General features: G+C 42.9%; 1 protein-coding gene across 1 annotated transcript; it reads left to right on the top strand.

Moving 5' to 3' along the window:
- Positions 1–7,599: 7,599 nt before the first annotated feature.
- Positions 7,600–15,246, top strand: IFNG (interferon gamma). The gene is made up of 4 exons (XM_035128566.3): positions 7,600–7,799; positions 10,486–10,560; positions 11,447–11,632; positions 14,809–15,246. The coding sequence occupies exons 1-4, from the start codon at positions 7,680–7,682 to the stop codon at positions 14,956–14,958; spliced, it is 531 nt and encodes a 176-aa protein (XP_034984457.1). The 5' UTR covers positions 7,600–7,679; the 3' UTR covers positions 14,959–15,246.
- The last annotated feature ends 442 nt before the right edge of the window (positions 15,247–15,688 follow it).

Genomic DNA, 15,688 nt, shown 5'->3' with positions numbered 1-15,688 from the left:
CAAAAGGGTCTAGAAACAAACCTCAAGAAGGCAAGTTGCGTGCTTCGTAATTTTACGACAAACCCCGCTAATTATAAGGGGAAGTCTCTGCCAATTAAAAAAGGTCACTGCGCTTTGTCAGTGGAAAAGAAAAGTGACGATGTTTTCCACTAGAAGGAAGTTTTCATTGTGTGACATTTGATAAAATGGATTCTTCTAGCCGCAAAATTCCAATGAGAGAAGAGGCGCAATAATAACATCCTAGCCTCAGTCCAAAAGCAGGAGGGTTAAGGCAGCCCTTAGAATAAGTCTCCTACCTCTCAGTGAGCTATGGAAAACCCAGACGCCCTGGCGTTGTGTATATTTACATTGAGGGTCTGCACTTGGTAGGCCATCCTCTACCCCAGGGTTTTCCCAAACTTGTGTCTCCAGCTGTTTTGGGACTACAATTCCCATCATCCCTGACCACTGGTGCTGCTAGCTAGCGAGGATGGGAATTGTATTCCAATAACAGCTGGAGACACAAGTTTGAGAAACCGTGCTCTACACCATGCTGAAATATTGATATGATGAAGGATGGCAATTGTTTTTTAAACAAATAAAAGGTACCAGATGAAATAAGCTATGGTGAGCAAAAGTTTGATGTTATATTATAAGTCTGACCCATAAGGCGGAGTGACTTGATTGTCTTAGTGCCTAACTACATGCTCTATTAATTGCATGGCTTGCAGGTGTGTTAAAGGATCTTTTTTTAAAAAAAACAACCAGTTCCTCAACTTACTGTGGAACCCAACTTGTGGCCCTACCAAGGCAGTGGGGCGGTGGGGGGAAACAGTATCCTTGTTTTCTTGTGTGGCTGAGAGGCATTTTTGCGTGCTCTGGTGCGGGATTTTGAGGTAGGGCCTGCATTCAGGGAAGTGCTCAGCCCCGGAAGCAGGGCCTGGGAGCAGACCAGACAGAAGGCTGGTTAAAGGTGCTCAAAAGACCCCCCCTAAGGGATCTTGGAAGGCAACATTTTCTGCCAGAAGCCCAGCACCCCCTACCAGTAGCCTAAGGGGGTCCACCGGAAGTGGTTCAGCATCAGCCAACCCCTTCTGTCAGCTGACAGCATGTCAACTGGCACTTCAGCTGGTTGACCAATGGGCACATGCCTATGCCAGTGTGGTATAGTGGTTAAGAGTGGTAGACTCATAATCTGGGGAACCGGGTTCGCGTCTCTGCTCCTCCACATGCAGCTGCTGGGTGACCTTGGGCTAGTCACACTTCTTTGAAGTCTCTCAGCCCCACTCACCTTACAGAGTGTTTGTTGTGGGGGAGGAAGGGAAAGGAGAATGTTAGCCGCTTTGAGACTCCTCCTTAGGGTAGTGATAAAGCGGGATATCAAATCCAAATAACAAATAAAGTTGTGGCCTATTTTACCCTGATACTCGGGCTCTTAGTCATTATTTGCCATTCATCCCTATAAACCAACCCCTACTCCGACAATTATCCTTTTGGAAACCCAATGGCAAGCTTGACACTGTCATGCTAATCCTGGCCATGTTTGTAGTGATCTATTTCTTGGGTTCACAGTGGAGCTTCTTCATCTTGTGAGTCCCAGCACCCCATTCGGTTCAGCTGAAGGGCAGCGCATGGTGGAGAAGTTTGCCTCACCTCATAAAGGATATTGTAGAGCTAGAAAACATTCAGAAAAGAGTAACCAGAATGATCGAGGGGAGCAACTGCCTTGTGCCCAAGGAAATGTTACAACATTTGGGGGCTTGTCAGTTTGGAGAAAGGGCAAGATAAGAATGATAGAGGTGTGTAAAGTTATACTTTGGGAGCTTTAGAACTCAGAGCCATCTAATGAGCTACAAAGAATGATATATAATGCATTGAGTGCTATGGGGAACAGGTGGTATATAAATGTACTAAAGTAAGTAAGTAAGTAAGTAAGTAAGTAAGTAAATAAATAATAATAATAATAATACTTTTATTATTTATACCCCTCCCATCTAACTGGGTTACCCCAGCCACTCTGGGCAGCTTGCAACACATTAAAACACAATACGCCATCAGACATAAAAAAAATCCTGATACAGGGCTGCCTTCAGATGTCTTCTAAAAGTCAGATAGTTGAGGGTTTTTTGACATCTGTTGGGAGGGCGTTCCACAGGGCTGAGAAGGCTCTCTGCCTGGTTCCCTGTAACCTCACTTCTTGCAGGGAGGGAACCACCAGAAGGCCCTTGGAGCTGGACCTCAGTATCCGGGCTGAATGATGGGGGTGGAGACGCTGCTTCAGGTATTCTGGGCCGAGGCCGTTTCGGGCTTTAAAGGTCAGCATCAACACTTTGAATTGTGTTGAGAAACGTACTGTGAGTCAATGTAGGTTTTCAGGGCCGATGTTATATAAAGGAAAATCAGAGAAAACCAATTAAAAGAAAACAACACCAGGCTAGTACCAGGCCTGTGAATATTGCAGACATTGATTATATGAATTTGTGAAAAAAATACATTTTTTTAAAAAAAGGTTTAAATTACATGAGGAATAAGCCAGACACCAGGCAAAGCATTTCTTATTGTTGTCATGTATTGCGTTGATCATTATTCATTTATAATATTTATTTTAGCAAAGTAATGAAATTATGTATTGACAGCGGTTCAGCCATAAAACTACTAGCACATTTGCAAAGCTAAGCAGAGGCTGGTATAGTTTCAAATTGGATGCGGAACAGTGTGTTGAGAGGCCTGTATTGCAAGGGCAGGGCCGTCTCAAGCATGTCGGGCGCCCTGGCGTCGTGGTGCGGAGATCGCTCCGGCGCGCCCCCCTGCTGGCCCGGCGCCCTGGTGCCCTGCGCCACCCAGCCTACCCCTAGAGCCGGCCCTGTGCAAGGGGTTGGATTAGATAACCCTTGGGATCCCTTTTATAATTCCATGATCTAATAATTTCACATCAGAGGCTTTTTTCTTACTTGATTTTTTGTTTCTGTATATTGTCTAAGAATATTGCACAGATGCAACGACCAAGACCATAATATCCACCTGGTGCACCATTCACTGACCCGAGAACCCCACCTTTAAAACATTTAAAACAAAAGTTTCTAGTTCCTGTGGCTTGAAGGCAAGAGAGCAGCTGGTGAAGACATCAGAGGGCAGGACAGGAGAGACAACCGTTGAGATGCATAACTTCTCCTCTGTCCCTCCATCGAAAGAGGCATAAACCGAGCAAGCTGTGGCTTCCAAAAGCGACCTGTATCTCTTCCTGAGCTAGCATTTTGCCAGGCAGCTATAGCAGGGCTGGTAAGTGGGGTTGCCAGAGATTTATTGCTATCTTCTGTATTTTTACAGAAACTAGTACTTGTTGCACTTGTATTTAAGGCAGCAATATAGAATCATAACAGACCGATTTTCTTCCTTGCCTCCCCACCCAATATTGTTTCAAAGGTAAGCAGAAATTATCTAAAGAGGCAGCGAAGAAGTTTTGTTGCCATTTGCAACGGGAGTTTCTTGCCAGGTACTTGTTCCCTCAAAGGTCTTTGCTTGGACTTTCCACCATACAAATTGTCATACTGATTAAGCAAACCAGTTTTTTAGAAGCAGAATTCATTGTGCAAACGGAGACTTAACCACCTATGAGTATGTGAGAAATCCTGTCATCATTCAGTCCAACCACTGGTGACAGATGAGCTGAAACCAAGCCTGCGACTGAAAATTTTCTTCTGAAGAGTTTCCAGCTCACCTCTGGACGTTGACTGCAAACCAGAAAATCTTCAACGGCTCTTGCTCTGAAATGAAACTAAAAGCAGGAGTATACCTAGGTGTTGGCAGGTCCATCAAGAGCCCATGGGGGGAAGAGAAATCATGCCTTTTCACTCTGGCTCAAAGTGACTAGGAGACCATTCCTCGGCTGCTCTGGGCAGCCGGGTGCGGTCCACAGGATTCTCTAGGTGCTTTGGTGGAGGAATCCAGTTACTGGTGTCAGCTGCTGCAAAAGCCCTGAAGTGCCTCTTACCCAGTCAGCCAGTGATGCTATAAGTAGTGTGAGAGGAGCACCAATTGAGGCTTGGAGCCCATTATTTTCAATAGGTCTACTCTGAGTAGAACTTAGGTGGCTATTGTGGTCAAGTGGAGGTCAATATTATTGGCAATTGTCTGCTGCTTATATATAAAAACATAGGAGAACCTTGTTAGATCAGGCCAAAGGCCCATCCACCCAGCATTCTGTTCCCACAGTGGCCAACCGGATGGCTCTGGGAAGCTCACAAGCAGAACTTCAGTGCAACAACGTTCTCCTCAGCAACTGTGGAAGTAGAACATAGTCTTACTACTTTTTCCGATGCAAAACTGGGATGTGCGTCTTCTGGGACGTGCTCTCAGGAGAGTCACGTGACCCGCACCTTGCTCTTGCCCTGGAAAAATGCATTTTTGTGTGTGAGCGAGGCCTGGAAACAGATTTCAGATTCAAATTTCTAGTGTAACCTTGCAGTTCACATGATGCCAAAAGCAATAACGGTTCTGCGACACCACTATGAATAATTTTTTTAAAAAATTCAAGCAAATAATTGTAATAACAACCGTAATAAAGCAGTGCTATAATTATATATAATTTTCTTACAATTTTGGTTTCACTCGCCTTTCCCATGCTGAAATGTCACAACCTGAACAACCATGGCTTGCCCCCCTAGTTTTGATCCTGGCTGCTTGGGCACATCAGTGCTCTTTTACTTGTGGTTCCCAGCAACTGGCCATTCAGAGACATACTCCTTTGTCCATCTGTATGGCTTCCTTGAATGTCCCTGAGTAAAAGGTAAAGGACTCCTGGACGGTTAAGTCCAGTCAAAGCATAGCTGCCAAGTTTTCCCTTTTCTCGCGAGGAAGCCTATTCAGCATAAGGGGAAATCCCTTTAAAAAAGGGATAACTTGGCAGCTATGAGTCAAAGGTGACTATGGGGTTGCAGTGCTCATCTCGCTTTCAGGTTGAGGGAGCCGGCATTTGTCCACAGACAGCTTTCCATGCCATGTGGCCAGCATGACTAAACTGCTTCTGGCACAATTGGACACACCTGATTAACTGTGATGGCTTATAAAGAATCCTGGGAATGGCAGCTCTATGGTAAGGGTAAGACCTTTCTAGCAGAAATCTCTTTTGCAATGACAAATTCCAGTATTCAGAGGAAATAATGGCAGTTACATAGGTTTGCAGTGGACTGCTGTAGTTGATACTGCTTCAAAAGCCTCCAAAACCTATTTGATCAGGAACAATGGTAGATGATAGAAACAAATGTCCACACAATGAACAATGGCAGTTCTAACATATTATCTTCAACGCTCTTTAAAAAAACCTCACACAGCAGCTATATTTTCTGTGTGCCACTGACTGAGATTCTTTAGGAATCTGCTGTAGAATCTATTTTACGTGTTCTTAGGTTACAATTCAGAGATGAAGATTTCAATAAGGTATTATTAGCCTAGAGAAAAGGACCAGGAAATTATATAGGATGAGCAAGATGATTTCAAAACAGAATACGATTGGGGCACACCGATCATTTGAGGACAAATAACACACATTTTTGTTCATCAGCTCGGAACAGAAAGATGATCCAGGTTATTGATTTGTAGCTCATTGCCACTTTGTGATCAGTGTGATGATGTGAGTGCCCAGAAGGCAATGTCTGGATATTTTAGTTGAAGCATTTTCAGCAGCTGGTTGTAAAGACATATTGCTATCCCTCTGCACCACAGAGGCTGGTGGAGCAACTGTTCGCCTGGCTTTCCAGTGCTGTGCATCACTGCGAGGCACAGAGGAGCTTGGCATGGCATGGGGGCAGCAGCAGCAGGAGTGTTAGCTTGGCTCCTCAACTGTGCCCACACCTTGCTGAGCTGCCTTGCCCCACCCCCTCTCAGTAACCAGCAGCAATTCATGGTGTTGGGAAGTTAGGTGTCAGGGATTGGACTCAAGAGGGCGAGATGGAGGAGGAATGGTGGAGATCCCCCCCTTCTCCTGACACTGCAGGAGAAGAGGAACACAGCATTGATTTATAGCAGAGGTTTGAGGAAGGTCACAGCTCAGACATAGAAGAACAGAAGAGTTGGGAAGTGTTAGAAGAAGGGCGGGGGGAGGCAGAGGCAGGGTAGCCAGCTGACATGTTGTCACTGGAGAGTATTTCTGACCTACCCCCATTCTCCCAGAACTCCTCGTTCATTAAGAGTGCAGGAACAAAGGACTCAGAGACAATTGTCCATGCGTGGCCACCGTAAAGGGAGGTGCTGTTGCTAGGAAGGAGGGAAGAGTAACTCAGTTGGAGCAACGCCATCATCAGGACTTGCTGCGTTCTTTTGTCTCTCGCTATTATGAATGAATAAACTCATTAAAAAGGACTCTGCCTGGTTGTCGCTGCTCTTGCTGCAACCAGGGGAGGAATAGCCTTGACACCAACTGAGCAACATGGCTCCATTTGCCCTGCTCCTCCAGCCGCTACTGCTTCTACAAGCCAATGGTGAAGGGATTCTGTTTCAGTGTATCTGACGAAGTGTGCATGCACACGAAAGCTCATACCAAAATAAAAACTTAGTTGGTCTTTAAGGTGCTACTGAAGGAATTTTTTTATTTTGCTTCAGCTCAGACCAACACGGCTACCTACCTGTAACTATGGCATATTATGTTAACTCAAAGTCCCTTCTGCGGGATTCTGTCCTACTCTCATGGGACTATGTGGATAATAGATTTCCCCAGATGTCCTTAATGCCTAATGTGATTTCAACAAAATATGTTTGCTCAAAAAATGGGACTTCCCTCCCTCCCCCATGCATTCTCCCCACATAAGCTCCAGGGGCTTGGAGGACCCTTAGAACAGAATTAGGGGGAGTGTGGGGAGATAAGAGGGGAAGAAGGTTTCATTGCACAAGCAGAAATCCTTGTGAAGATGGAATATTGATATAATGGACTTTGAATAGAACCCTATGATTATTATTTTTTATCATCCACAAGGCAGATATGAAAGAAGTTTGATAATAATTATCTTTTTGGTATTTTCTCTAGATAATAATTATCTTTTTGGTCTTGTCTTTTTATAATGATAAGTGCAGCATTAATCAATACTAAAAAAAAGGAAGACAAGTGACATGCCTGTCAAAACGACCCATTAGCCACATGCAATTGTTTCTTTGCTTTCTGATGGTCTGCAAAAAATAAAATAAAATAAAAATGCATATCTGAGTCACCAACACATACGCTTTGCAATATTACACCTTGAATCTGAATTTCCTGTCTTGCTCGTTCCCCCACCACAAAGTTTTAAAGCAGTTTCAGGGTACTGCGCATAGGGTTTCCTTTAAAATGGGGTGGGGGGCTGATGCGGAAATTCTCCTGTGTCCTCTTGGTGGTGTGGGCATGCTTTCGAGGGATCCTTGAAGAGCTATAGGTTGGACACGCAGCTAATCATTCATCATGGGGAAGCTAGTCATTTAAAGGAAACTTTAAACACTACAATCCCACAAACCAAGCCTATTAATAAACACCAGACACGCCTCCTATCTAACACCATCTCCTGAAATGTGTGAAAAAAATGCATAAAAATGTTCAGCGGCCAGGTATAAATATCACCACCCAGAGTGGCTAAGATCAAACTGGAAGCTGCCATTGACAACCAAGTTAGACGACTCCAGTGCGACTGACATCCAAACATATAACAAAGCAGCACTTCCATTTTGAGTCCAGAACCATGGTTTGGAAGATTTGCCTGTTCCTCTTTCTGGCTATTAGTTATTCTGAAGGACATGTCCCCTCTGGGCCACTTTTTGAAAACATGAAAGAACATATAAGCAAGCTGCAGAGAGAATTTGTAAGTATAACTTCTGATAATCTTACTGTCTTTTCTTCATTTGCCTATACTCTGTCTTATTTGAGGATGCCAATATTCTTGGGCAGAGAGCTAAGACCTGGTTTTACGACACAATGTGTCATGGGCATAGATGTGTCATTCATTTTGCAATCTTTTTGTATTTTACCGATTTTGGTGATTCTCGTAAAGTTGCAGGGAAGTTTCTCCCGTTGCCCATTCACAAGATAATTTGAAATATTCTCCGTGTTTTATAAGACCACGCAATTTAGTATTAGTTATCATCCTGCTGTGTACAGCTGGTACAAATCTATGTGTGGTTTTCTTCATAATGAATCGTTCAGAAATGGGAATCGACTAGTTAGAGTGGGCGAGCACAACTGGTCACTTGTCACCCAAAACATATTTCATTCCTTCAGCCCCCACAGAACCAGCCACCTCTCCTATAACTAGCCCAAGATAATCACAACAGCTTTGTTAGCACAGCTTCATATCTATCGAGTGCTTTTCACTGTGACGTTAAACAATACAAAACAGAATTCCTCATGGGAATGTATTTTTCTAAATATTATATTAATTATTATCATTGTTGCTGCTTCTCCTTTTATTGCTTATTTAATTTATAATGTGCCCCTCCCCATAAGGTCTCAGGCCAGGGTGCATATATATCAATGTGAGGGCTCCCATCCCCCTTTGTGAATCCCAAGGACCTTCAAAACCCTGGGGATTCTTGTTCTTTGGGGGGTGGGGGTGGGACAACTGGTGATCTCTCCATTCAGATGAGTTTAGAGCCTTTCCCATCCTCAAATCTCTCCTGAGATCTGCTTATCTAAGCAGTTTTGCTTCCCCATTAATCCCTCTTTCTTCAGTTACATTGGTTGCCTCTCTTTTCCGCCTCTTCTTGACTCACTCTTGGGGTAGCAAACCTCAGAAGTGCTGCCTTTTCCTTCCTTCCTTCCTTCCTTCTAAATTGCAGTGACAACCCTGACCCATAGCCTAGCTCTTGACTTTTTGGCTACCGCTCCTTCTTCGTACTTGCTCCCTCCTTGCTTGGAGCCCCTTGTAAAATAATAATATAATATAATAATAATTTATTATTCATACCCCACCCATCTGGCTGGGTTTCCCCAGCCACTCTGGGCGGCTTCCAACAGAAGTATTTAAATACAACAATCTATTAAACATTAAAAGCTTCCCTAAACAGGGCTGCCTTCGGATGTTCTCTAAAAGTCTGGTAGCTGTTTTTCTCTTTGACATCTGGTGGGAGGGCATTCCACAGGGCGGGTGCCACTAGCGAGAAGGCCCTCTGCCTGGTTCCCTGTAACTTGGCTTCTCGCAGCAAAGGAACCGCCAGAAGGCCCTCGGCGCTGGACCTGCCATACCTTTACCCTCTGTTTGGTCAAGCATCTCTCCACAGCAGTCGATACAAGCTGGTCAGTTCTGTTATTTAAGTTTTATAATGTTATAATAGGTGTCCATTTTGTTTGAGACACATGGTACTTAAAAAAGAAGAAAGATTGTCAGCTTGGCAAATTTATTGCAACTGGAATATAGTTAAATGTAGAATATATTCAAGTGAAAATAACTCATGCACATTTCGTCCAACAGAATGTGCTTGTTCCTCTAGGGCAGCATTCACTAACCTAACCTTCTCCAGATGTTTCAGACTACAATGTTGGAAGCCACCCAGTGGCTGGGGCAACCCAGTCAGATGGGCGGGCTATTACTACTACTACTACTACTACTACTACTACTACTACTACTACTACTATTTTATTAAGCATGGGCAATGAGCAAAATTATGGGAATTGTTGTCCAAAACATTTAGAAGGCATCAGGAGAGGGGAGACTGCTCCTGGGTAAAGATCCGAGGTGTACGTGGAAGTGAAAGCAGATTACTGTATACACGGTCTTTCTAAACTGAAACTAAGTCCAGCCCTGCTGAGGAAATTTGCTTTGAAGTTACCTTGGAAGTGAATCAGATGACTCAAACCTGGGGGACGGGACAGTTTATATGCCATTTAATTACAATATTCTTAATTACAAGAATCTCAAAGCAGTGAACAAGTAGTTCAATATAATAATAATAATAATAATAATAATCAAAATAATCAAAATATATTTAAAAAAATTAAAAATTGTCCAGTAGCACCTAAGAGACCAACTAAGTTTGTGCTTAGTATAAGCTTTCGTTTTTATATATTTCAACTGCGTCAGACCAACATGGCTACCAATAATAATAATAATAATAATAATAATAATAATACAGTTAAAATGATGAAATCAGAATTTCATTGAAATGCCTGCTGGAGTAAAATAAATCTTCAGTAGGTGCCTGAATGTTCAACAGGGTGGGATCCTGTCTAACACACTGCTTCTGTGCCACCTCCTGAGGCCCAGGGGTCACCACCCCTCCAATAAAATATTTGAGGGGGCAGGGCTTCCCAAAGTTGATAGGCATATATGCCATTCAAATGGTGTGTGCGCACCGTATCATGTGGGTGATCATGTGTTGCCTGTGCCACCCCCATATTTTATTCAACTTGGCACCCCTGATTGATGCGAGCTGCACATCTAGGTCTCAGTCATGTGACTAAGGAGGAAAAATGCTGGAGCTGAGCCTGAATGTTCATGGCCCAGATGAATAATGCTACATGTTTGGTTGAGACATTTGCATTTTGCATTGCAGAACACCAGTCAGCCTGATGTTGCCGAGGGTGGCGCTATTTTCAGGACTCATCTGAAGAACGCTCTATGGTCACAGGTAATTGTCTCAATTTGTGTAAATATTTGGACAGGTTTCGTACAACACCAATCATCTGATGTGAAATGTCAGTTGCTGCCTAGCTATTGGCCTCGGACAATTAACCCTCCACTCAACCCTCACAGGGACTATATCACCATTCCCTAACCTGGTGCCCTCCAGATGTCTTGAACTACAACTCCCAGCAGCCCCCAGATTGAGGAAGGCTAGACAATATCACCAGACAGCTCTGTAGATCAGACATAGTCTTTACATTCTCTTTCATAATGATATAAATAAACTAAAAGGGAAAGGTGGAAATCTATCACTTTTGCTGGCGTGCTTCTGGTGCTATCAGGAGAAACCCTTAAGAAGCTGTTGTTGTTTCAAAAGGGAGCTCACCACTGCTTTGGCTTTTGCCAAATGGCTGACTCAAGCTATAACCACACTAGTGCCAACAATGGCCTTAAGAAAATCTGATTACATGAAGGTTCTGGGGGAACTTCATTATTAACATTCAGGAGGAATTTAAGAACATTTCAGGCATTTATGCCTGAAAGATACAGTTCCTGGAAACCCTGACCTTAGTGTGTCTGAGGATATGTGATTGATTGTCAAAGTTTTTAGGGGCTCTTAATATTTTAATAAGTTTTTAGATGCCCTTAATGTTTTCAAATACTTTTATTTGTTTTATTGTTAATTGTATCATCTTACTGCCTTGTTTGGTGCCCTGGGCAATTTTGGAAGGAAGAACAGGAGAGAAATGTTATGTAATAATTTTCCATATTTCTGTTATTGGAAAATATCACTAATCCATTCTCTCTCTCTCTCTCTCTCTCTCTCTCTCTCTCTCTCTCTCTCTCTCTCTCTCTCTCTCTCTCTCTCTCTGGGGCTGGTTTTCTGGCAGGCCCATGAAAGAAAGATCTTGCTCGCTCAGATGATTTCCAAATACTGGGACCTGTTGACTAATCTAAACAGCACACAAAATCCAAAGGATGTCAGAAGTTTGGTAGAAGCCCTGCAAGTCTACAAAGAGAGTTACAGCGAAAGCTTGAATAAAGCAAAAGATCTAATTGAGATAGCAAAACTTCCGGTAATATTACATTCCTCCTTTTGCTTATGTCACTGAATATAATGGCTATCTGTCTGAGGGATATGTGGCTCACTCTATGCTATGGAAGGATGGACTGGTGGGTTACACACTGGGATTAATTAATTAATTATATCAAATTTATTTATTAATTATATTAAATTTATATCCCGCCCTTCGTCCCAAAGGAGGACTGGTGTCCTGTGAACTGGCAGTGACTAAAAAGGAAAGAGATGTTGGTCATAGAATCATAGAAGGTAGAATTGGAAGGGATTCTGAGGGTCAATTACTCCAACCCCCTGCAATGATCATACATGGCGGGTGGTCTTGGTGGATACCATAATGCAAGCATCCGTTCACTGTGTGGTGGCAATGAAAGAGCTAGATATATTAAAAATAATTAGAAATGTATGGTGGTGGTGATGGGGAGATGGTCAGCATTGTAATGCCTTATAAAAAATCCCCCTGTGGCCATTTCATTCGGAATACAGTGGTACCTCTACTTACAAATAACTCTACTTACGAATGTTTCTACTTACGAACGGAGCTCCGTCCGCCATCTTGAATGCGGTTTAGATAGGATTTTTTCTACTTATGAATTTTTTGATAGGGTTGCTTCGACTTACGAATTTTTTCTCCCAATGCATTCCTATGGGATTCAACTTACAATTTTTTTCGACTTACGAATGTGAATTCGGAACGCATTAAATTAGTAAGTAGAGGTAGCACTGTACTGGCTGAATCTACACCAGGCATCCCCAAACTGCGGCCCTCCAGACGTTTTGGCCTACAACTCCCATGATCCCTAGCTAACAGGACCAGTGGTCAGGGATGGTGGGAATTGTAGTCCAAAACATCTGGAGGGCTGAAGTTTGGGGATGCCTGATCTACACTGACCTGTTTAACGTTATCAGTACGATAGCATCGTTCTAAAACATTACAGGGCATACCTTGTAAAGCGTTTCTTACCTCTTTTTTTTTGTCAAAATGGCTGTCTCCCTACTGCTGGTCGCTGGTTGCTCTGCAGCGCCCTCTGGTGTCACATTCCAATAACACATTACTGTACAGATGTTCAAAGTAGGACGTCATGTGCCCATATGGTTATCAAAACCCTTCCTTCATGTTAAAAACCATGAGTGTAGATCCACCACTTCTAAGAAGGTTATTCTGTGAATGGGAGATGTGTAGAAAGGGGCAATTAAAACATTCAAGGGATTAGAGAACTTTTCCTATGGGAAAAGTGCATTTAAAAATTGGGGTTTTTAGTTTAGAAAGCGGAGGAGCCCCACTGCCTTCATGTCCTACTTGTGGACTTTGTTGAAGCCAATGGTTGGCCCCTGTGGAAACCAGGATGCTGGACTAAAGGAATCTTTTGGCAGAAGCTTCAACAGGTTAATGGTTTGGGCTAGTGTTGATGCATTGCATTCTGAAAATCTCCTCTGCCACCAAAAACTTCACATTGAAAACCACAGGTGCTTTTTTACCATATATTAGGAATGCAATGCAGCTCATCACGCAATTATGTTACCAGATAATTTGAAACAACAGGGAACATGAGGATATTCACCTAAGGTCAAGTCTGACCACAGCAGGGTTGCCACACAGATCAAAGTCAGAATATGTGGGTCAAAGTATCAGTGCTGATGTTCACATAATGTATTTATTTAAAAAGTTAACCTGACCTTCCTCTAAAATAGCTCAATTAGGCAAACAGAGCTGTAGCCAGGCAGTTTTCACTCCACGTGCTGATCAAGCCCAGGCCTGCTGCTCAACTTCTGCTTCATCACAGAAAGCCCCATCATGTAATTCTTAGTACTGCTCAAGCAGGGTTGCCATATTTTGAAGAGCAAAAAAGAGGATGCTGTGACAACTCTCATTTTAAATACTCCTGCTATATGTAGGCTATAGAAGCTGTGATATATTGCTGAGGGGGCAGGAGAAGAGAAGAGGAAAGCAGGTCCTCAACCGCCAGTTATGTCTATGTCTCACCCAGAAAGTATAGCCAGGGAGATTTTGGCAAATTTAGAAAATCCACCCGGACAGAAATTTTAGCCCTGAAAAAGAGGACGTGTCCTGGAAAAAGAGGACACATGGCAACCCTAGTAAGTCTGACTGGTGGTGGGGAAAGGAAGTAGATGCTACATGAAAGGAGCATGAAATGATGAATTACCATATTTCTCTGTGTACAAGACTAGGGTTTTCCCCCCTAAAAACAATGTCAAAAATTAGGGGGCGTCTTATACACGGATAGCGCTGAGGGTGGATTGGCGAATCCCCCCAAATAGGGGGTGTCTTATACATGGGGGCATCGTATAGATGGAAAAATACGGTATATCCCTTGCATAAGTAGGCATTGAAAGCTAAACAAATCCAGATTTTTATTTGGTACCAGTCATGGGTCCACAGGAAGCTAAATCATGTTTTCTAGCCAGTCAGTGTTTTCTAGCAGGTTTCACAAACAGGCAGTGTTGTCTTCATTGTTAAATGCTACAGGGATAATGTCAAGCAAGACGTGGGCTGGTGACCAGTCAATGTCGTTTAATGAGTGGAATGTTGGAGTTAAGACTGTTTAGATCTAGGGTGAAATTTCTGCTTAGCCATAATAATTACTAGACTTTGGGCCAGCTACTGCCTCAAACACCTTCCTATCTTGGGAAAAAACATTGGATAGCCAAACCTTGGGATAACCAATGTGATGCCATCTAGATGTTGCTGGACTACAACTCCCATTATGCCTGCCCCATTGCTCACTGGGGCTGGTGGGATCTGTAGAGGACCACATTGGCCACCCCTGTTATAGAGGAAGGGTGAAGTAAAACCCAGGCAAATAATAAAGGGTATGTACGTCATTGACCCTTATTGTGCATTGACTCTATTGTGCATTTGCATTTGTCCCCTTCATTTCCATGAGGGTGATGGGACCCTACAAACGATGCATAATTCTTTTGCTTTCTTAGATTGCGTTATTATTATTTGACTGAAATGAATGAGGAGGGGCTTACGAACAAGGGAGCTCCACATCTGCATTGTTGGCTTTTGAGTTTGCCTTTCTGCCATTCATAGGCTATCTGGAATGTTATTACATTATTTTTTCAAAGTGCCATTTCCCCAGTAAATATACACGGAGCATAATTCCCTGTGAGCTTTTAAGCTAATCCATTTTTGTCATTTTCAATCAGATGGATAATGTGAAAATCCAGCGCAAGGCAATCACTGAATTTTACGACGTCATGTTGGAGGTGAACAAAGAGGAAGTTAAAAGAAAGAGGAGAAGCCGAAGGCACAACCCCAGCGTCCCGATGCGATACAAACCAAATCCCAGAGGCTAGGCTTCTTTTTCTACGGAGAGCTCCTTTTAATATATATATAACTATTTATTTATATTTAACAGTTTAAAATAATTATTTATAAATGCCAATTTTGTAAAAAAACAAACATAAATCAGCATCTGATTTGAAGTATTTATAATTCATGTTATCTAATAAATTAATAGAACTGAATTCCTATTTATCTTCTGATATTTGTTAACAGGGTCAGTTAGAACCTGTCCAGAGTTTACTTGGCATCTTCTATGGAGTGCATATAAAATATTTAATTAAACAAAATATTATTCTGTTTCCAAAGTGTCAAGTGTTGTTGTTGTTGTTGTTGTTGTTTTGGCAACTGAAGATCACAAAGTGACTGGGAAAAGAAATTAATTTTATTACTTCATGAGCAGAGGATCCCTGTTGGGAAATGGGCTTCTACTCACAAAGGGCTTCCATGTTCACTTCAGTGGAAGAGGCAATTCTCCACAGCCATCTCCTTGTGTGTGCAGAGCTGCCCCATCAGGGCAGTGAGAAGGAAGTCTTTGTAAGTGGGGTGGGTGGGTGTCTGCACCAGAGGGAGCCCTTGTGCTCATAAGGAATCAAGGGAAGGACTGAAAATAAGGACATCCACCCACATGCTTAAAGTTTAATTCAAGTCTTTCTGTCCAAGACAGATAGTGAAGAGAGTAGTTTGTCAGCCAATGGGCCTAGTACCTGAAGCCAGCTCCCTGTAGAGCACATCCCTGGGGAT

The sequence above is a fragment of the Zootoca vivipara genome, chromosome 9 (genome assembly GCF_965207765.1).
Source record: "Zootoca vivipara chromosome 9, rZooViv2.hap1.1, whole genome shotgun sequence".
In the NCBI taxonomy this organism is placed as follows: Eukaryota; Metazoa; Chordata; class Lepidosauria; order Squamata; family Lacertidae; genus Zootoca; species Zootoca vivipara.
This window is presented reverse-complemented; position numbering and strand designations above follow the sequence as displayed.

Excerpts from the sequence above, each read along its gene's own strand:
- IFNG (XM_035128566.3), top strand. The coding sequence starts at position 7,680 with ATGGTTTGGAAGATTTGCCTGTTCCTCTTTCTGGCTATTAGTTATTCT. Across the intron at positions 7,800-10,485 it reads GCAAGCTGCAGAGAGAATTT|AACACCAGTCAGCCTGATGT; the intron begins GTAAGTATAACT and ends TTTGCATTGCAG. Across the intron at positions 11,633-14,808 it reads TTGAGATAGCAAAACTTCCG|ATGGATAATGTGAAAATCCA; the intron begins GTAATATTACAT and ends ATTTTCAATCAG.